This window comes from Pseudophryne corroboree, chromosome 4 (assembly GCF_028390025.1).
Source record: "Pseudophryne corroboree isolate aPseCor3 chromosome 4, aPseCor3.hap2, whole genome shotgun sequence".
In the NCBI taxonomy this organism is placed as follows: domain Eukaryota; kingdom Metazoa; phylum Chordata; class Amphibia; order Anura; family Myobatrachidae; genus Pseudophryne; species Pseudophryne corroboree.
Window position 1 is genome coordinate 386,746,498 of NC_086447.1, and position 22,214 is coordinate 386,768,711.

Below are 22,214 nucleotides of genomic sequence, written 5' to 3' on the forward strand. Positions count from 1 at the left end.
GCTTCGGCTAGGCGTGTGTCAGAATTGGCGGCTTTGTCATGTAAAAGCCCCTATCTGGTTTTCCATATGGACAGGGCAGAATTACGGACTCGTCTGCAATTTCTGCCGAAGGTGGTGTCATCTTTTCATTTGAACCAACCTATTGTGGTGCCTGCGGCTACTCGTGACTTGGAGGATTCCAAGTTACTAGATGTAGTCAGGGCTTTGAAGATTTATGTAGCCAGAACGGCTGGAGTCAGGAAAACTGACTCGCTGTTTATCCTGTATGCATCCAACAAGCTGGGTGCTCCTGCTTCAAAGCAAACTATTGCTCGCTGGATCTGTAACACGATTCAGCAGGCTCATTCTGCGGCTGGATTGCTGCATCCAAAATCTGTAAAAGCCCATTCCACAAGGAAGGTGGGCTCTTCTTGGGCGGCTGCCCGAGGGGTCTCGGCATTACAGCTTTGCCGAGCAGCTACTTGGTCGGGTTCAAACACGGTTACAAAATTCTACAAGTTTGATACCCTGGCTGAGGAGGACCTTGTGTTTGCTCATTCGGTGCTGCAGAGTCATCCGCACTCTCCCGCCCGTTTGGGAGCTTTGGTATAATCCCCATGGTCCTTACGAAGTCCCCAGCATCCACTAGGACGTTAGAGAAAATAAGATTTTACTCACCGGTAAATCTATATCTGGGTAAGTTATCACAAGTTATACGGTGTGATTGGTGTGGCTGGTATGAGTCTTACCCTGGATTCCAAAATCCTTTCCTTGTACTGTCAGCTCTTCCGGGCACAGTTTCCTTAACTGAGGTCTGGAGGAGGGACATAGAGGGAGGAGCCAGTGCACACCAGTAGTCCTAATTCTTTCTTAGAGTGCCCTGTCTCCTGCGGAGCCCGTCTTTTCCCCATGGTCCTTACGGAGTCCCCAGCATCCACTACGGACTACGAGAGATAGATTTACTGGTGAGTAAAATCTTATTTTCTCTAACGTCCTAGTGGATGCTGGGGACTCCGTAAGGACCATGGGGAATAGACGGCTCCGCAGGAGACTGGGCACACTAAAAGAAAGATTTGGTACTACCTGGTGTGCACTGGCTCCTCCCTCTATGCCCCTCCTCCAGACCTCAGTTAGATTTCTGTGCCCGGCCGAGCTGGATGCACACTAGGGGCTCTCCTGAGCTCCTAGAAAGAAAGTATATGTTAGGTTTTTTATTTTACAGTGAGACCTGCTGGCAACAGGCTCACTGCAACGAGGGACTAAGGGGAGAAGAAGCGAACCTACCTGCTTGCAGCTAGCTTGGGCTTCTTAGGCTACTGGACACCATTAGCTCCAGAGGGATCGACCGCAGGCCCAGTCCTTGGTGTTCGTTCCCGGAGCCGCGCCGCCGTCCCCCTTACAGAGCCAGAAACAAGAAGATGGTCCGGAAAAGCGGCGGCAGAAGACTTCAGTCTTCACCAAGGTAGCGCACAGCACTGCAGCTGTGCGCCATTGCTCCTCATGCACACTTCACACTCCGGTCACTGAGGGTGCAGGGCGCTGGGGGGGGGCGCCCTGAGCAGCAATAATATCACCTTGGCTGGCAAAATAACCACAATATATAGCCCCAGAGGCTATATATGTGGTAATTACCCCTGCCAGAATACAGAAAAAAGCGTGAGAAAAGTCCACCGAAAAAGGGGCGGAGCCATCTCCCTCAGCACACCGGCGCCATTATTCCCTCACAGTTCCGCTGGAAGGAAGCTCCCTGACTCTCCCCTGCAGTCTACACTACAGAAAAGGGTAAAAAAGAGAGGGGGGGCACTGATTTGAGGCGCAGTAAATATTATAGCAGCTATAGGGGACATAATTCAGTTAGTCCCTGCATTATATAGCGCTCTGGTGTGTGCTGGCATACTCTCTCTCTGTCTCCCCAAAGGGCTTTTGTGGGTCCTGTCTCCTTAAAGAACATTCCCTGTGTGTGTGTGCGGTGTGTCGGTACGGCTGTGTCGACATGTTTGATGAGGAGACTTATGTGGAGGCGGAGCAGATGCCTATAAATGTGATGTCACCCCCTGCGGGGCAGACACCTGAGTGGATGGACTTATGGAAGGAATTACGTGCAAGTGTCGACTCCTTACATAAAAAATTTGACGACAGGCCAAATACGGGACAGCCGGCTTCTCAGCCCGTGCCTGCCCAGGCAATTCAATGGCCATCAGGGGCTCTAAAACGCCCACTACCTCAGATGGCAGACACAGATGTCGACACGGATACTGATACCAGTGTCGACGACGATGAGTCAAATTTAATGTCCACTAGGGCCATTCGTGGCATGATTGAGGCAATGAAAGAGGTTTTACACCTTTCTGATATAAACCCAGGTACCTCAAAAAAGGGTATTATGTTTGGGGAGAAAAAACTACCAATAGTTTTTCCCCCATCTGAAGAATTAAATGAAGTGTGTGAAGAAGCGTGGGCTTTCCCTGATAAGAAATTGGTGATTTCAAAAAAATTACTAATGGCGTTCCCTTTCTCGCCAGAGGATAGGTCACGTTGGGAAACTTCCCCTAGAGTGGATAAAGCGCTCACACGTTTGTCTAAAAAGGTGGCACTACCGTCTCCGGATACGGCCGCCCTAAAGGAACCTGCTGATAGAAAGCAGGAGGCTATCCAAAAGTCTATATATATACACACACTGGTGTTATACTGAGACCGGCTATTGCTTCAGCGTGGATGTGCAGTGCTGCTGCTGCTTGGTCAGATTCCCTGTCAGAAAATATTGACACCCTGGACAGGGACACTATATTGCTTACCATAGAGCATAAAAAAGACTCAGTCTTGTACATGAGAGATGCACAGAGGGAGATCTGCCGGCTGGCATCTAGAATAAGTGCATTGTCCATTTCTGCTAGGAGAGGCTTATGGACTCGGCAGTGGACAGGGGATGCAGATTCTAAAAGGCACATGGAAGTTTTGCCTTATAAGGGTGAGGAGTTATTCGGGGACGGTCTCTCAGACCTTGTTTCCACAGCAACAGCTGGGAAGTCAGCATTTTTACCCCATGTCCCCTCACAGCCTAAGAAAGCGCCGTACTATCAGGTGCAGTCCTTTCGAACCCAGAAAAACAGGCGGGGAAAAGGCGGGTCCTTTCTGTCTAGAGGCAGAGGAAGGGGGAAGAAACTGCACCACGCAGCAGGTTCCCAGGAACAAAAGTCCTCCCCCGCTTCTTCCAAATCCGCCGCATGACGGTGGGGCTCCACAGGCGGAGCCAGGTACGGTGGGGGGCCGCCTCAAAAATTTCAGCGATCAGTGGGTTCGCTCCCGGGTGGATCCCTGGATCCTTCAAGTAGTATCTCAGGGGTACAAGCTGGAATTCGAGGCGACTCCCCCCCCCCGCCGTTTCCTCAAATCGGCCTTACCGACAATTCCCTCGAGCAGGGAGGCTGTACTAGAGGCAATTCACAAGCTGTATTCCCAGCAGGTGATAGTAAAAGTGCCCCTACTTCAACAAGGACGGGGTTACTATTCCACACTGTTTGTGGTACCGAAACCGTACGGTTCGGTGAGACCCATTTTAAATTTGAAATCCTTGAACACATACATAAAAAAATCAAAGTTCAAGATGGAATCGCTCAGGGCGGTTATTGCAAGCCTGGACGAGGGGGATTACATGGTATCCCTGGACATCAAGGATGCTTACCTGCATGTCCCAATTTACCTTCCTCACCGGGAGTACCTCAGATTTGTGGTACAGGATTGTCATTACCAATTCCAGACACTACCGTTTGGACTGTCCTCGGCACCTAGGGTGTTTACCAAGGTAATGGCAGAAATGATGATACTCCTTCGAAAAAAGAGAGTTTTAATTATCCCGTACTTGGACGATCTCCTAATAAAGGCGAGGTCCAGGGAGCAGTTACTGGTCGGAGTAGCACTATCTCGGGAAGTGCTACAACAGCATGGCTGGATTCTAAACATCCCAAAGTCACAACTGGTTCCTTCCACACGCTTACTGTTCCTGGGGATGATTCTGGACACAGAACAGAAAAAAGTGTTTCTCCCACAGGAGAAAGCCAAGGAGCTGTCATCTCTAGTCAGAGACCTCCTAAAACCAAAACGGGTATCGGTGCATCACTGCACACGAGTCCTAGGAAAAATGGTGGCTTCATACGAAGCAATTCCATTCGGCAGGTTCCATGCAAGGACCTTCCAGTGGGACCTCTTGGACAAGTGGTCGGGATCGCATCTTCAGATGCATCGTATGATAACCATGTCTCCAAGGACCAGGGTGTCTCTACTGTGGTGGCTGCAGAGTGCTCCTCTTCTAGAGGGCCGCAGATTCGGCATACAGGACTGGGTCCTGGTGACCACGGATGCCAGCCTTCGAGGCTGGGGAGCAGTCACACAGGGAAGAAACTTCCAAGGACTATGGTCAAGTCAGGAGACTTCCCTGCACATAAATATTCTGGAACTAAGGGCCATTTACAATGCCCTAAGTCAGGCAAAACCCCTGCTTCAAAACAGCCGGTACTGATCCAGTCAGACAACATCACGGCAGTCGCCCATGTAAACCGACAGGGCGGCACAAAAAGCAGGATGGCGATGGCAGAAGCCGCAAGGATTCTCCGATGGGCGGAAAATCACATAATAGCACTGTCGGCAGTGTTCATTCCGGGAGTGGACAACTGGGAAGCAGACTTCCTCAGCAGACACGACCTACACCCGGGAGAGTGGGGACTTCATCCAGAAGTCTTCCTACTGTTGGTAAACCGTTGGGAAAGGCCACAGGTGGACATGATGGCGTCCCGCCTCAACAAAAAGCTAAAGAGATATTGCGCCAGGTCAAGGGACCCTCAGGCGATAGCTGTGGACGCGCTAGTGACACCGTGGGTGTACCAGTCGGTTTATGTGTTCCCTCCTCTGCCCCTCATACCAAAGGTACTGAGAATAATAAGAAGGCGAGGAGTAAGAACGATACTCGTGGTTCCGGATTGGCCAAGAAGAGCTTGGTACCCGGAACTTCAAGAAATGTTATCAGAGGACCCATGGCCTCTACCGCTCGGACAGGATCTGCTACAGCAGGGGCCCTGTCTGTTCCAAGACTTACCGCGGCTGCGTTTGACGGCATGGCGGTTGAATTCCGGATCCTAAAGGAAAAGGGCATTCCGGAGGAAGTCATTCCTACGCTGATAAAAGCCAGGAAAGAAGTAACCACAAACCATTATCACCGCATTTGGCGAAAATATGTTGCGTGGTGTGAGGCCAGGAAGGCCCCCACAGAGGAATTTCAGCTGGGTCGTTTTCTGCACTTCCTACAGTCAGGAGTGACTATGGGCCTAAAATTGGGTTCCATTAAGGTCCAGATTTCGGCTCTGTCGATATTCTTCCAGAAAGAACTGGCTTCACTGCCTGAAGTACAGACTTTTGTAAAGGGAGTGCTTCATATTCAGCCCCCTTTTGTGCCTCCTGTGGCACCTCGGGATCTCAATGTGGTGTTGAGTTTCCTAAAATCACATTGGTTTGAACCACTTAAAACCGTGGATCTCAAATATCTCACGTGGAAAGTGGTCATGTTATTGGCCTTGGCTTCGGCCAGGCGTGTGTCAGAATTGGCGGCTTTGTCGTGTAAAAGCCCTTATCTGATTTTCCATATGGATAGGGCAGAATTGAGGACTCGTCCCCAGTTTCTCCCTAAGGTGGTATCAGCTTTTCACTTGAACCAACCTATTGTAGTGCCTGCGGCTACTAAGGACTTGGAGGATTCCAAGTTACTGGACGTAGTCAGGGCCTTGAAAATTTATGTTTCCAGGACGGCTGGAGTCAGGAAAACTGACTCGCTTTTTATCCTGTATGCACCCAACAAAATAGGTGCTCCTGCTTCTAAGCAGACTGTTGCTCGCTGGATTTGTAGCACAATTCAGCTGGCGCATTCTGCGGCTGGTTTGCCGCATCCTAAATCAGTGAAAGCCCATTCCACGAGGAAGGTGGGCTCATCTTGGGCGGCTGCCCGAGGGGTCTCGGCTTTACAACTTTGCCGAGCTGCTACTTGGTCAGGGGCAAACACGTTTGCTAAATTCTACAAATTTGATACCCTGGCTGAGGAGGACCTTGAGTTCTCTCATTCGGTGCTGCAGAGTCATCCGCACTCTCCCGCCCGTTTGGGAGCTCTAGTATAATCCCCATGGTCCTTACGGAGTCCCCAGCATCCACTAGGACGTTAGAGAAAATAAGAATTTACTCACCGATGATTCTATTTCTCGTAGTCCGTAGTGGATGCTGGGCGCCCATCCCAAGTGCGGATTGTCTGCAATACTTGTATATAGTTATTGCCTAACTAAAGGGTTATTGTTGAGCCATCTGTTGAGAGGCTCAGTTGTTATTCATACTGTTAACTGGGTAAAATATCACGAGTTATACGGTGTGATTGGTGTGGCTGGTATGAGTCTTACCCGGGATTCAAAATCCTTCCTTATTGTGTCAGCTCTTCCGGGCACAGTATCCTAACTGAGGTCTGGAGGAGGGGCATAGAGGGAGGAGCCAGTGCACACCAGGTAGTACCAAATCTTTCTTTTAGTGTGCCCAGTCTCCTGCGGAGCCGTCTATTCCCCATGGTCCTTACGGAGTCCCCAGCATCCACTACGGACTACGAGAAATAGAATTATCGGTGAGTAAATTCTTATTTTAAGGGAGATATTCTGTTTGGGGAGGATTTAAATAAGATTGTGGCTGACTTGGCTACCGCACTCCTGAAAACATATACTGGTGTACCATCACGGGAAGCTGAAAGCACCGATCACCGTCGACTACCCACCCTGCTATTACATCTATCCGGGAGAGGTGGTGAACTTCTGCAGCCATAGGCAATCCAGCACCGCAGCTATCTGGCCGATCAGTAAATATCGGAGCCCGCAGTGAGCACACCTTGGCTGAGAGTCTGCAGTTCCACCCATCAGGATATCCCATCTCGGCGTACATCACATAGGGCGGTGACGGCCTCACCACCGGTGAAAAAAGGGACGGATACGTCATCCTAGCTTGGAGAATCAGTGGTAACTATAAATACTGCTTTCAGTTTCACACTGAACTGTTTATATCACAGCCGGGACGCCGGCATACAAAGTAGCAATTCTGTGTGTGGACCCAGTATCAAAGACTGTTTAATACAGTGTTACACACTGCTTACTCACGACTTCAGCATTTATTCACATAAAGTGTTACCAAGGCAGCTATTTAATTAATTATACATATTCTATGCTAATCAGGGATTATTCCCTTATTCAAGTTAAAACTGGCTATATGCATGCTTGAAAGGTGATAAATATTTTAGATGTTTGTTTTTATGTATATATGTATATGTAATAAATGTTGTTTGAGATATTTGCGGACGTCTCCCGATCTCATCACTGATTTATACAGAGCCACTTATAATATATATATCTTTTTCCTTATATTTTTTTATATATATAATTCAATACTGCTTATATCTATTAAAGTAAAAAAAAACAGTAACACACAGTGCAATGTTTTAAATATCTATGCTGACTTGGCTACTGCCAAAACTGCCTGTCTTCCAAGTACTGCTCCTTTTGTGTCGAAGGCTAAAGGTACTTCCTTTTGCCCCTTTCATCCTTCAGGTAAAGCAAAAGGTCAGGCGTACAACAAGCAGGCCCGCACTTCCAAACCTGGTAAGCCTAAGCCCAAAAGAGCCTGGGCGGCCTGTCAGCCAGCTTCCAAGACAGATAAGCCTGCCGCATGACGGGGCGGGCCTCCCTCTGGGGGATCCCAGAGTGGGCGGCCGGCTTCTAGGGTATACCCAGGAATGGTTGAAAACCACTTCAGATGCCTGGGTACGGGAAGTCGTCACGCGAAGTTACGCCATAGCCTTCAAAAACCGACCCCCCTCATCGATTTTGCCAGACAGATGTCCCGTTGGACAAGACAAAGGCAAACACTCTACATTCGGTGGTACAGACCCTCCTGGATACAGGAGTCGTAGTACAGGTGCCTCTTGCGCAGAGGGGCCAGGGGTACTATTCTCCGCTGTTTCTAGTCCCGAAACCGAATGGGTCCTCCCGGCCCATTCTCAACCTCAAGGCATTGAACAGGTTTGTGAAGGTTTCCAAGTTCGGGATAGAAACCCTTCGCTCTATAGTTCTGGCCTTGTAACCTGGGGACTTCATGGTCTCCCTGGATATACCTGAGATTTGCGATTGGCAACTGCCATTACTAGTTTCGGGCGTTACCTTTTGGTTTAACAACGGCTCCGCGAGTCTTTACAAAAGTCATGACGGTGATACTCCGCCGTCAAGGGGTCAGGATACTGCCGTATTTGGACGACTTGTTAATCCTGGCAAATTCCCCAGAACTTCTCCTGCGTCATTTAGATGTGACGGTCCGGTTTCTGCAAGCCCACGGGTGGCTCATCAACTGGAAGAAGTCATCCCTGATCCCTGCTCAGAGCATGGTGCATCTGGGAGCACTATTGGACACTCGCAACCAGCGGTTGTTCCTGTCTCAGGAGAAAGTCCTGAAACTTCAGGACAGGATTCGTTGCTTCCTATCTCGTCCGCCAGTGTCGATACATTCGGCGATGCAGGTGCTGGGCCTCATGGTGTAAGCATTCATGTTGAATGATCAATTTCACTCTCGCCCTCTCCAGAGGCTGATTCTAGCCAAGTGGGACGGCCTGCCTCACCGGATGAGGTCTCAAATGATCTCATTGACTCCGGAGGTCAGTCTGTCGCTGCTCTGGTGGCTCCGGGACCAACAACTGTGCAGGGGCCGTCCGTTCTGGATATCCGACTGGGTCCGGTTGATGACAGATGCCAATCTAAGAGGTTGGGGCGCGGTGCTGGAGCAACACTCCCTTCAGGGGCGGTGGACCAAGGAGGAGTCCCTCCTCTCGATCAATATTCTGGAGTTGCGGGCAGTCTTCAATGCCTTGAACCTAGCCCAGCATTTAATTCAGAACCGTCCTGTTCAAGTACAGTCGGACAACGCCACCACAGTGGCTTACATAAATTATCAAGGCGGCACAGGAAGTCTCACGGATTCTACAGTGGGCAGAACGCCATCTACCGGCAATATTCATTCCGGGAGTCCTGAATTGGGAAGCGGACTTTCTCAGTCGTCAGGACGTGCATGCCGGCGAGTGGGGCCTCCATCCAGAAGTGTTTCAACTCCTAGTGGAAAGGTGGGACCTTCCAGACGTAGATCTGATGGCGTCTCAAAACAATCACAAGGTTCCAGTCTTCGGAGCAAGGACAAGGGATCCTCAAGCAGCATTCGTGGATGCGCTGGCGGTACCGTGGAGGTTTCGGCTGCCGTACGTGTTCCCTCCGGTGTCACTCCTGCCCAGGGCAATTCGGAAGTTCAAGCAAGAAAAAGGAATTCTTCTCATAGCTCCAGCGTGGCCCAGACGGCACTGGTTCTCAGACCTGCAAGGCCTATCGTCAGAGCGTCCAATTAACTTCCACAACGCCCAGACCTCCTCGTTCAGGGCCTCTGTGTCTACCAGGACCTAGCCCGGTTGTCTTTGACGACGTGGCTCTTGAAGCTTCCGTCTTAAGTGCTAAAGGGTTTTCTTGAGGCGGTCATTCAAACTATGTTGCGGGCCCGGAAACCAGCTTCGGCTCGGATTTACTATAGGGTCTGGCATTCTTAGTTTGTTTGGTGCGCATCTAACGATTATAACGCTTCCAAGTTTAGTATAGCCAAGTTGTTGGCTTTTCTTCAGCAGGGCCTGGACTTAGGCCTGCGTCTGGCCTCCCTCAAGGTTCAAATATCTGCCTTGTCGGTGTGGTTTCAGAGAAAAATTGTGACCTTACCTGATCTGCATACCTTTACTCAAGGCGTGTTGCGTATCCAACCTCCCTATGTCCCGCCTGTGGCTCCTTGGGACTTGTCGGTGGTTTTGGAGGCGTTACAAGAGTCTCCATTTGAACCTCTTGGTTCAGCTGACCTTAAGTGGCTTTCCCTTAAAGTGGTGTTTCTGCTGGCTATTGCTTCAGCTAGAAGAGTGTCGGGTTTGGGTGCCTTGTCCTGTAGTTCCCCATATCTGATATTTCACAGTGACCGGGTGGTTCTTAGGACTTGTCCCGGCTATCTATCTAAGGTGATTTCTTCGTTCCACCTTAATCAGGAGATTTTAGTTCCGGCACTTGTTTCTCCTGATCCGTCTGCCAAAGAGCAGTCTTTGGATGTGGTACGGGCTCTCCGTATCTATGTGAAGAGAACTGCTCCAATTAGGAAATCTGATTCTCTTTTTGTTGTGTTTGGGTTTCACAAACGGGGCTGGCCTGCTCACAAGCAAACTCTGGCCAGATGGATTAGAATGGTGATTGCACATGCTTATGTGAAGGCTGGTCTCTCTGCTCCTGATCACATTACGGCCCATTCTACTCGGTCTGTTGGACCTTCTTGGGCAGCCCAACGTGGTGCGACCCTTGAACAATTGTGCAAGGCGGCTACATGGTCCTCTGTGAACACGTTCATAAGGTTCTATGCCTTCGATACTGCCGCTTCCTTTGGACGCCGGGTTCTTGTGCCCGCTACAGTGCGTCCCCTCCCATAAGGAACTGCTTTAGGACATCCCCATTGTCCATTCCTTGTGGAGCCCAGTGTACCCCGCAGTAGAAAATGAGTTTTATGGTAAGAACTTACCTTTGTTAAAACTCTTTCTGCGAGGTACACTGGGCTCCACAAGGCGCCCACCCTGACGCACTTAGCTTCTTTAGATTGGTATGGCATTAGCCGCTGACACGTCTCCTGTCGTGAGAATGCGGTGTTGTGGCTTCTAACCGTTGTCGTCTCTTTTCCTGCTACTGCATTGGACTGGTTAACTAAAAACTGAGATCCTGTGCAGGGAGGCGGGGTGATATAGGAGGCGGTGCTATGCATTCTGGGAACAGTCAAAGCTGTGAGCCTGTTGGTGCCTCGGATCAAGATCCTACTCTACACCCCATTGTCCATTCCTTGTGGAGCCCAGTGTACCTCGCAGAAAGAGTTTTAACAAAGGTAAGTTCTTACCATAAAACTCATTTTTCCCCCCTTAGGGGCAACATATACAGATGTGTCCTCATGCATCTTGCCTCAATACGCCATGCAGCGGGAGATGCCTGGCACGAGTGAGCTACCAGTCCTGTGCAACTTCTATAGGGTTGGTATTTTTTTTTTTTGCTGAAAATATGCGAATATGATGCACAGGCAGCTTTTGCTTATTCAAATGATATGCTGCATGCCTATATTCTCTGTGCGTCTGCCTATGAAACAGTACGTTACAGTGTTTACTAGGAAAACACTGTAATACCCTTTTCAGACAGAAATCCTGTGTTTATTGTCAAGTTACCGGGTAGAATTGCTTCACCCAGTAATTATATTTTCTGTGTGAAAGGGGTATAATGTAGCATTTCGTATGCTGATACAGCCACGGTCGCACACAGAATACAGTCATGCCACATATAATTTTAATCGGCATAAGCTGCCTGTGCATCCTAGTCATATAGCAATGTGAAAAACACATTTTAATGGAAAAAGTTGCACGAAAAGATATTCGGCGCAACCAAGTCATGCCACATCATGGCGTGACTAGAAGGGCTGTCTAACGACCAGGAGGGTAGATGTAAATAGACACAACTGTAATAGCATTCAAGATGCAGACTATTTGGGATTTCCTGCGAGTCTGCCAATACTTTTAAAGCTGCATTAATTTACAAACCCCAACAGACACCTGGTTTTGCCCTGTAAATGATTGCCGCTTTAAAAATACGGAGAGACTTATGATTGTACTTTTAATTGCATTTTCTACTTTGTTTTGTTGATCTGAAATTTCAGACCATCGTCTCTACGTTTTTCTACTACTACATGTTTGAATGGAAGACCCATTTTTGGAAAGTCAGTAATGTCTTGCCTAAGACATTGCAATAAAAGGCTTTGTAAGTCAATACAAAATGTTGTTTTAAATTCCATGCAAATTTTTTTGTTGTTGTTGCAATGTTGGCTAGGTAAGTGATTTTTAAAAAGAGTTTATAGGAGGTATTCGTAAATAGACGTTTAACGGTTATGTTGTTTTTAATTTGTTTCCTGCACGCTGGTCAGTACTAGTTACAGTTTCCAACATTTTAGTGATTATTTTGTATGCTTTTTAGGATGCTGACAAAATGTATAATTTCACAAATGCACACCTCAAAAACCCCAATTTTTCAGGAATTCCTCCCGTGATCTTTTGCCAACCATGGCATGGAACACGCACCCAGTGTGCCAAGCCCATGTCCCTTGTCCCAATTCTGGACACCTAAATGTTGTGGGGTGATGTTAGCTAATCCACATTTTAGATTACATCTTCCTGAGGTTGCGAGCTGAAATGTGCGAAAAGTAAAACTCTGTGGTTTGGGCGCTCACCAGGAATATGATCCCGACCAAAAAATGATTGGGATTGGGGAATTTTAGGTTATAGAACGTCCCAGATTCACCGACAGCTGACGGATCATCGCTTGCCGTCGATAGGTGTTTGTGATCAGGCAAATGGCCGTCTGATGTGTGTAGTCCGTTAGCCGGAGAGGTGGAGGACTAACTCGGCATGATGGGAATGGTGGTGGTGGGGTGAGGCATTTAGGTAGGACGCAGCAGAGCGGAGTGTTGGACAGGGTAGGAGTTGTGGTGCAGGCTGAGGTTACCCAGCATATGCCAGGTCTATTATATAATATAATCTACAACATGTGCCTAGCTGCAAGGAGATCTTGGCACCTCCTTCCCCTCCCATTCACAGCTCTCTGTGGCTGACAGATTTCCAAACACAGCCTCTGTCTTCTCCTCGACGAAAAGTCAAGAGTACTGACAAAATGTTTTGGAACACTGGGGGGCTATGCAGTAAGCCGGGTGCTTCCAATTGTGTTCATGCACAAAATTTAAAAGAGCAATATTGTTACTAGATGTATTTTGGCAGTAAAATTATCACCCTTTTAAATTTAAGGCATAAATGCGATCGGAAGCATTGTTTTTTAGAACTCGACACTTCGTTAATAGACCACTAGTCCTTATTTGTTATTACCAGCACAAAGATATTACTGTTCTTCCAGTCTTTGTACTTCAAAGACCGTTGCAGCTAGGCAAATGGATTATAATAGCCTTACAATGAAGTCTACATTTGGCCTGTTCTTTTTTTCCATGTTATCACTTATCTGAAACTAGCACAACCACAAATATTTGTACAGTTTGAATACAGTTGACCCTTATACAGGTCAACATATCAGCCACCATAAAGAGTGTAGAACAAAATACATGACTCATCAATTCTCAGTATAAAAAAAACGAATAAATGCAATGTACTATATATCGAAATTGGTATATTTCAAATGCTACTAGTCCCCGCGTATGTTTTTAATAGAAGATTTGTGAATACCCACCTGCAATATTTAAGAAGACTAGCTATACATTACTATGAATTAGTTATTCATTTATAAATGTAATCAGTCAGTCAGTGGAATTTCTGTAAATTCAGCTTAGTCACATTGCTGAAAGTAGTTACACCCAGTATATATCGCAGTGAAAAAATATGTATTTGAAATGATGTAGACAATACATTTTATATTTCATCGATACCACAGTTCTGCTGGGATAGCCAGGCACAGTGGAAGCATATTCAATTTCGGACAGATCCCTTCCACCCGCCAACAGGTCCCAGTGTTCGCAAATACGCGCTGTAGTGCGTATTTTACCCGGATCTGAAGGCAGGGACTCGCTTTTCCAAAATGTGAGGGTCCCCGGGGACGCGCTCTGCTGCAGCCAACTCCTTGTAAATTGACGGCGACGGCGCTTCTTGCCCGTACAGAGCGGAGGTGGAGCCTTACCACTGGCAGTCTGGCGGTGCCCCCTCCCCCTCCTGGTCACGTGCAGCGGCTTCACGCGGCTGGGCAGAGAGAGAGGACGGCTCTGCGGCTGCTGTACGCTGTGCTGCAGGCGGGCGGTGACTCGCCAAGACCGTGAACTGCAGCTCCCTCCCAACCCGATATCTGCCTCCCTCTCGGCTGCCTCCAGTGTGCTCTCCCGCGAGCTGTGTGAAGGAGAGCAGCGGTGACCGGCCAGGAACCTGCCGTGCTCTGCCACCATACTGCTGCCGTGAGAAGAGCGGGCTGCACCATTACCATCATGTGTCCCCAGCATCCCTATCGGGCCTGTGACAGGGAAGCCAGTTCCCGAGGTGGCCGCATTGGGTACACCCCCCCACCCCCACCCCCCCCCCTCAAACTTCTTCTCCCTTCTTTTACCTGACGGAAGCAGCGGTGACAGCACCCTGGTGGTGCGGAAGGTACGTGCTCTACCTGGCGCAATGTGTATAACGGCGTGCTCTACCTGGCTTAATGTGTATAGCGGCATGCTCTACCTGGCTTAATGTGTATAACTGCATGCTCTACCTGGCGCAATGTGTATAACGGCGTGCTCTACCTGGCGCAGTGTGTATAATGGTGTTCTCCACCTGGCGCAGTGTGTATAACGGCGTGCTCTACCTGGCTTAATGTGTATAACGGCATGCTTTACCTGGCGCAATGTGTATAACTGCATGCTCTACCTGGCGCAATGTGTATAACGGCATGCTCTACCTGGCGCAGTGTGACACTGCGCCAGGTAGAGCACGCCGTTATACACACTGGCGCAGTGTGTATAACGGCGTGCTCTACCTGGCGCAGTGTGTATAACGGCGTGCTCTACCTGGCACAGTGTGTATAACGGCGTGCTCTACCTGGCGCAGTGTGTATAACGGCGTGCTCCACCTGGCGCAGTGTGTATAACGGCGTGCTCCACCTGGCGCAGTGTGTATAACGGCGTGCTCTACCTGGCGCATTGCGTATAACGTGCTTTACCTGGCGCAATGTGTATAACGGCGTGCTCGACCTGGCGCAGTGTGTATAACGGCGTGCTCTACCTGGCGCAGTGTGTATAACGTGCTCGACCTGGCGCAGTGTGTATAACGTGCTCTACCTGGCGCAGTGTGTATAACGTGCTCTACCTGGCGCAGTGTGTATAACGTGCTCTACCTGGCGCAGTGTGTATAACGTGCTCTACCTGGCGCAGTGTGTATAACGTGCTCTACCTGGCGCAGTGTGTATAACGGCGTGCTCTAACTGGCGCAGTGTGTATAACGTGCTCTACCTGGTGCAATGTATATAACGTGCTCTACCTGGTGCAGTGTATAACGTGCTCTACCTAGCGCAGTGTGTATAACGTGCTCTACCTGGTGCAGTGCGTATAACGGCGTGCTCCACCTGGCGCAGTGTGTATAACGGCGTGCTCCACCTGGCGCAGTGTGTATAACGGCGTGCTCCACCTGGCGCAGTGTGTATAACGGCGTGCTCTACCTGGCGCATTGCGTATAACGTGCTTTACCTGGCGCAATGTGTATAACGGCGTGCTCGACCTGGCGCAGTGTGTATAACGGCGTGCTCTACCTGGCGCAGTGTGTATAACGTGCTCGACCTGGCGCAGTGTGTATAACGTGCTCTACCTGGCGCAGTGTGTATAACGTGCTCTACCTGGCGCAGTGTGTATAACGTGCTCTACCTGGCGCAGTGTGTATAACGTGCTCTACCTGGCGCAGTGTGTATAACGGCGTGCTCTAACTGGCGCAGTGTGTATAACGTGCTCTACCTGGTGCAATGTATATAACGTGCTCTACCTGGTGCAGTGTATAACGTGCTCTACCTAGCGCAGTGTGTATAACGTGCTCTACCTGGTGCAGTGCGTATAACGGCGTGCTCCACCTGGCGCAGTGTGTATAACGGCGTGCTCCACCTGGCGCATTGCGTATAACGTGCTCTACCTGGCGCAATGTGTATAACGGTGTGCTCTACCTGGCGCAGTGTATAACGTGCTCTACCTGGTGCAGTGTGTATAACGTGCTCTACCTGGTGCAGTGTGTATAACGTGCTCTACCTGGCGCAGTGCGTATAACGGCGTGCTCCACCTGGTGCATTGCGTATAACGGCATGGTCTACCTGGCGCATTGCGTATAACGTGCTCTACCTGGCGCAATGTTTATAACTGCGTGCTCTACCTGGTGCAATGTGTATAACTGCGTGCTCTACCTGGCGCAGTGTGTATAACGGCGTGCTCTACCTGGCGCAGTGTGTATAACGGCGTGCTCTACCTGGCGCAGTGTGTATAACGGCGTGCTGTACCTGGCGCAGTGTGTATAACGGCGTGCTCTACCTGGCGCAGTGTGTATAACAGCGTGCTCTACCTGGCGCAGTGTGTATAACGGCGTGCTCTACCTGGCGCAGTGTGTATAACGGCGTGCTCTACCTGGCGCAGTGTGTATAACGGCGTGCTCTACCTGGCGCAGTGTGTATAACGGCGTGCTCTACCTGGCGCAGTGTGTATAACGGCGTGCTCTACCTGGCGCAGTGTGTATAACGGCGTGCTCTACCTGGCGCAGTGTGTATAACGGCGTGCTCTACCTGGCGCAGTGTGTATAACGGCGTGCTCTACCTGGCGCAGTGTGTATAACGGCGTGCTCTACCTGGCGCAGTGTGTATAACGGCGTGCTCTACCTGGCGCAGTGTGTATAACGGCGTGCTCTACCTGGCGCAGTGTGTATAACGGCGTGCTCTACCTGGCGCAGTGTGTATAACGTGCTCGACCTGGCGCAGTGTGTATAACGTGCTCGACCTGGCGCAGTGTGTATAACGTGCTCGACCTGGCGCAGTGTGTATAACGTGCTCGACCTGGCGCAGTGTGTATAACGTGCTCGACCTGGCGCAATGTGTATAAGTGGCACTACAGTGTGGTGTAATGTGAATTGACACTATTATGTGGTCACGCCCCTTCCCCATGAAGCCATGCCCCTAAATTTTGGCGGCGCGCCTGCGGTGCACACCGCCTGTGGTTTTCGAATCTGGGAGGTGGAGCTCCAATTAACTTTCTGCCAAAGGGCACCAAAATATCTAAAAGCTCTGGGGCAGAGTGTCCTGCATGCTACACAGCCCAGCAGCACTGTCACCCCATTCCCCCACCTTGCAACACCCCAATTTTTAAAAGTGAGGGGTCCCTGGAACCCACTTTTTTTTGGGCTCAGCGCGATCACTGGGTCCTACTGTGAGGGGAAGGAGAGATGGGACCCGGGGATAAATGTAGGCTGGAGGGGTGGGCAGACACCTCAACCCAGTGACTGTTTCCAATATGCAAGATAGATCATATAACATTTCTTAATATACAGCTGTATTAATCAGTAGTCATTAGCAACCGTTACTGGCAGTTATATTATACAGGCCGTTAATGAAGCTGGTTTGATCAGTTAGGTAGCCGCCCAATGTATAGTACATATAGGTTGAATGCTGTCAGGTTTTACATTTTCATTGTTGACTATGTTAAGACTACACATAATGCAGGTGCTGGGAGGGTGATGTGAACCTCCTGAAATAAGGTTGCGTGGAATCACTGTCCCGTTTGGTTTTAATTTTTGTAGGAAAAGGGGCTTTTAAGTTACATTTATTTATTAGTGGACACCATGTGAAAATGCATTCTGTAGTGTGATGGAAAAATCTCAGGTGACAGCATAAACGGGTCCCATGCTATGTTACTCAAGGCATTTATTTAGCACCAAAGTTATTTTATTAAACCATCTGTGCTGAAGCCAGGATATTCTTAAAACCTGGGCTAGAACATATGTGGGAATAGTGAAGTGGATATAGCTCTGCACAAGTTAAATACAAAATACAATTCACTAAAGATAACCCCAATTAATAACCATCAAAGATTATGTATGTACCATTTGGTTATTGGGGGTGCCATCAGAAACAAAATTGATGAACACAAGGAAAAGAGAGAGAGAATGTATTTGTTGGCACACTAGAGTACATTTAAAATATAACGTTTATTGCAGAGGTTCCCAAACGCGGTCCTCAAGGCACCCCAACGGCCCAAGTTTTACATGTATCCATGCTTGGCCATAGGTGACTTAATTAGCACCTCGGTCAATTTGATTTAAGCATCTGTGCTGAGCCACGGCTATACCTAAATCCTGGACTGTTGGGGTGCCTTGTGGACCGCGTTTGGTAACCTCGGGTTTATTGTATTACTTTTCTGTCTTCATTTCGTGGTTGGACGTTTTTAATGAATACAATAAATATTATATTTTAAATAAACTCTAGTGCGCCAACAAAGAGACATTCTTTCTCTCTTTACCTTGTGTAAAACCTGGGCTGTTTAGGTGCCCACAGACTAAAAGGCCTTTAACCATTTTCCCTTGAACTTTCTGGCAGTCCGGGACAAACTATTTGGTGCATACACGTAAAGGTGGGTACACACTGGCCGATATATCAGCCGTTTTCTTGAACGGCCGATATATCGTGGGTCCGTCGGCCAGTATGTAGGGGCGATTTGTCTGTGAACTCCGTCGTTCAGACATTGTGTCGGCCCCGCAGCACAGCCGACGGCCAATATATCTACCGATATATTGGCGTGTCTCTGTGTGTGTACACGCCTGCCCAGTTCAAGACGTCAATCCCCGACGGATCGGGCAGTGTGTATGCTCAACACACTGCCCAATCCGTCCATAGATAGATATATCTGCCGATCAATTGATCGACAGATATATCTATCAGTGTGTACCCACCTTAAGATAGATCTTAAGGTCTGAGGAGTGTCCACACCCGGGAGCATGCTTTCACTAACGATCGCTTCAGATCTTCCCTGCAGTAGGGAAGATCTAAAGATCTATAAAATGACCCGCGAATCGAATTGTTATCATTAGTGAAAGGTACACGATTCACACTTTTACTAATGATATATCGATCTGATGTGTCGAAATTGTGCACATTGTCCCTAGAATCGTTCTAGTGTGTGGGCACCTTCAGTGTTCCATGAGGATTGAGGCTGTAAAGCGTTTTGTGTAATATAACATTTGTCCTGACAAATCTCTTGTAGCGTATTGGAGTCAACATAAAATTACTAATTAAACATGCTGTGGCTCTTAAAGTAATTAATATTGAGCTCTTTTCAATTGCAATAATATTTTAATGCCATAAGTTTATAGTCCACATATTTGCGAAACACTGATCTTTATGCCATATGCCTGCAATTGCTAACATGGCAGGAGATGTATTATTAACTGTTATGGGGTTTAATGGTATGAGCGCAAGCTATGTGCGCTGATACCGCTTCTCCCCCATGTATTAATGTGGTGATGTGTGTGAAATGACGGTGCTGCTGTCTACAAGAGAGCACGCGAGTGCGCCACCCAATGTATGAACTGTAAGTGGCACTAGCTCTTCTGACAGCTGCAGCTGTCTTTGCCACAGCATTGTACCTGGCTGTAGCGGCTGCCAGGCTTTGGGCTGCATGGGAGATCTTGTGTTGCTTGTGAGATCTTGGCATGCCGCCTGGAGCTGGCAGGAGGTGAGACACAGCTTATCAGCGCTAGGCTGATACGCTGTGGGCTCTGGCAGGGGCCGCTGGAGGGAGGAGTTTTAACCCTCCCACTCCGGCAGAAGAGATGTTAATAATTCTCATCGGTACTGCTTCCTGCTTTGCCTCGTTAAAGAGGATAAGCAGTTAGAGCTATAGCAGCATGATCCATGTCTGATGAACGACTCAATAGGCTCTATTTCTGCTGCGGGGTACACTGGGCTCCACAAGTCTGGACAATAGGGGGTGTAGAGTAGGATCTTGATCCGAGGCACCAACAGGCTCAAAGCTTTGACTGCTCCCAGAATGCACAGCGCCGCCTCCTATATCACCCCGCCTCCCAGCACAGGAGCTCAGTTTGTCAGTTGGTGCTGCAGTAAGCAGGCACTTAACAGAGGGGCTGCTCCAAGCAGCCCTGAGAAAAGCTTTTTATGAGGTAAAAAGTGAAGACTTCAAGGGCAGCAGCGGTGGTAAATGTCTTGTGACATTCACTGCTGCAGCTCCAGCTCTCCCCAGCGGCGCTGTACACTCCCGAGCCCTGGTTGCCGGGTACCTACAGCGGAGGCTCCGCTTTTCTTCATATTAGACACACACGGCTGGGGCTCTCCAGGATCGCGTGGCCGCGCTTTGGGAGGTGGTAAGTGGGTCCCGCTCGCGGGACCAGGTCTTTATTGCGATCCGGCGCAGTCAGTGGGAAGCGGGCCGCGCGCGCTGGCGGTGGACACTGTGGATGCAGGCGATCCCACTAGATCACCAGGGCATGGGCACAGGTCCGGTTTTCTCTTAAAACCGATTTTAATATCGCCCACAGTACCCGGTGGTTTTGCCAGCAAGGGGGATAAGGCTTAGACCTGAAGCCCCTCCCCCAGCCCCAGGGCGCCATTTCCAGCAAGTGTTCCCGCCCTGGAGCTGCATCTCTGTCTTTTCCTCACTCCCTGTCAGTGTCTGCGGCGCCATTACTCCTCAGCTCACTGTTCCTGGGACTGCTTGGGCAAATCCTCCTTTGTAAAGCCACCTGGTTGTCAGCGCTGTGCCTTTACATGACACTTAAGTATTCTACCTGCCTTTTTAGTCAGTGTTAGTTAAGAAAGAGTGCATTTAGTCAGGGGTTTATAGTACAATTACCCTGTGATACACATCCAGTTTCTTACTGTGTAGTGTTATATCTATTGACTATATAGCTGTGTAAGCTAGTCCAGTGCAGTATTATTGTCTGTAATAACCTCTGCATTGTACAAACTGTGACTATTTGTGTGTGCATTGATAGCTGAGTGGTGTCCATCTCGTGTCTTTCACTCAACTTGCTATCCCTATATTCTATAACCTGAGGGGGCTTGGTGCGTCAGGTGTTATTTAATATAGGATTTTCACAAAGATATACTGTATTACGTATTTTTCTCTGTGATTTAGTCATCATATCTCTCCTTTATCTCTGCTGGTGCTGACTACACTGCGTAGGGGTTTGGGTTTAGGGATATAGTGCTGCTAATAATTGTACTGTGTTACCTCATACTGCAAGTTATATCATGTCTGCTTCTGAGGGTAACGGTTCTGGGGCGGAACACACTGCTGGTGTTGCTGAAGCCACAGCCACATATGGGGAGAATATAGCAGCTGTGGGCCCTGGTTCTGGGGGCTCCTTGCCCCCCAGTGGGACTGTGGCAACTGAGGCACATACTGACCCTCCGTGGGCCGCTTTTTCCACGCTTCTGCATACGCTAGTTCATAAACTAACACCCCCTATGGGACCCCCAATGCCGGTACAACCGTATGTGGTCCCTGCAGCTAACCCGCCGTGGGCGGACGATTTATCTGTTCAATTAAAGAAGGTGAACCAGTCCCTGACTACTAAAAAGTCTGACCAACGCTCGCCTAAGTCCAAGAGGTCCTCTAAGCGAGCGCTCGTCTCCTCACAATCCACTGCTGTCACTGACACCTCGTCTGATGAAGACAGCACATACACTGACCCCACAGGTTCTGACTCAGATACGGCTGATGGGGAGGGTAGTTCACATGTGGATGTTCCTGATCTTTTGGAGGCTATTAAATTAATTCTGCAGATTACGGATGATCCCGAGCCATCCGTTCCTTCTAAGAAACCAGATAGGTTCAAGCGTCAGAAGGTGATTAAACAAGTTTTACCTCACTCTGACCACCTAGTGGATATACGTCAGGAACCCTGGCAAAGCCCGGGTACGAAGTTTGTTCCTCAAAAGAAGATGCTGGCTCACTATCCCCTCGCGCGTGAGCTGTCTAAGAATTGGGAAACGCCTCGCATGTGGCTAGGATGGTGGTTTCCTCAGCTCTGTCACTACCGTCACGTCTCTAAAAGAGCCTACGGATAAACGTGTCGAGGGTTGTCTAAAAGCTATTTACACCCTCACGGGTGCTGCACAAAGGCCCACTATTGCAGCTACATGGGCGGCAGAGGCTATTGAAGCATGGGCCTTGGAGTTAGAAGCTGAAATCTCCTCTGACCATGCTAGACAATGCTTGTCATATATTGTCATAGCTTCTCGCTATATTAAAGAGGCGGCTTCTGATGCCGGTATCCTAGCAGCCAAGGCCTCTACTACGTCAGTCCTGGCTTGCAGGATATTGTGGCTGAGATCCTGGTCTGTGGATCTGGACTCTCGAAAAACCCTGGAGGTACTCCCTTTCAAGTGGGATATTCTGTTTGGGGAGGACTTAAATAAGATAGTGGCTGACTTGGCTACTGCCAAAACTGCCTGTCTGCTTAATACAGCTCCTTCTGTGTCGAATGCCAAAGGCACGTCCTTTCGCCCCTTTCGTCCTTTAGGTAAAACAAAAGGTCAGGCTTATCATAAGCAGGCCCGCACTTCCAATCCTGGTAA

The 22,214-nt window shown here is 49.1% G+C and overlaps 1 protein-coding gene across 3 annotated transcripts in view; it reads left to right on the forward strand.

Moving 5' to 3' along the window:
- AGPAT5 (1-acylglycerol-3-phosphate O-acyltransferase 5) overlaps positions 1-22,214 on the forward strand; it is a 167,478-nt gene that overhangs the window by 22,291 nt on the left and 122,973 nt on the right. Inside the window, exon 1 of one of the 3 annotated variants that reach the window (XM_063916683.1) lies at positions 19,811-19,996. The exons of 1 other annotated variant lie outside the window; for it this stretch is intronic. In XM_063916683.1, the coding sequence (XP_063772753.1) occupies positions 19,834-19,996 (163 nt within the window). In that variant the 5' untranslated portion in view covers positions 19,811-19,833. Of the gene's footprint in view, positions 1-19,810; positions 19,997-22,214 lie in introns of those variants that run through there. One more of the 3 variants, XM_063916684.1, reaches the window with a different exon arrangement.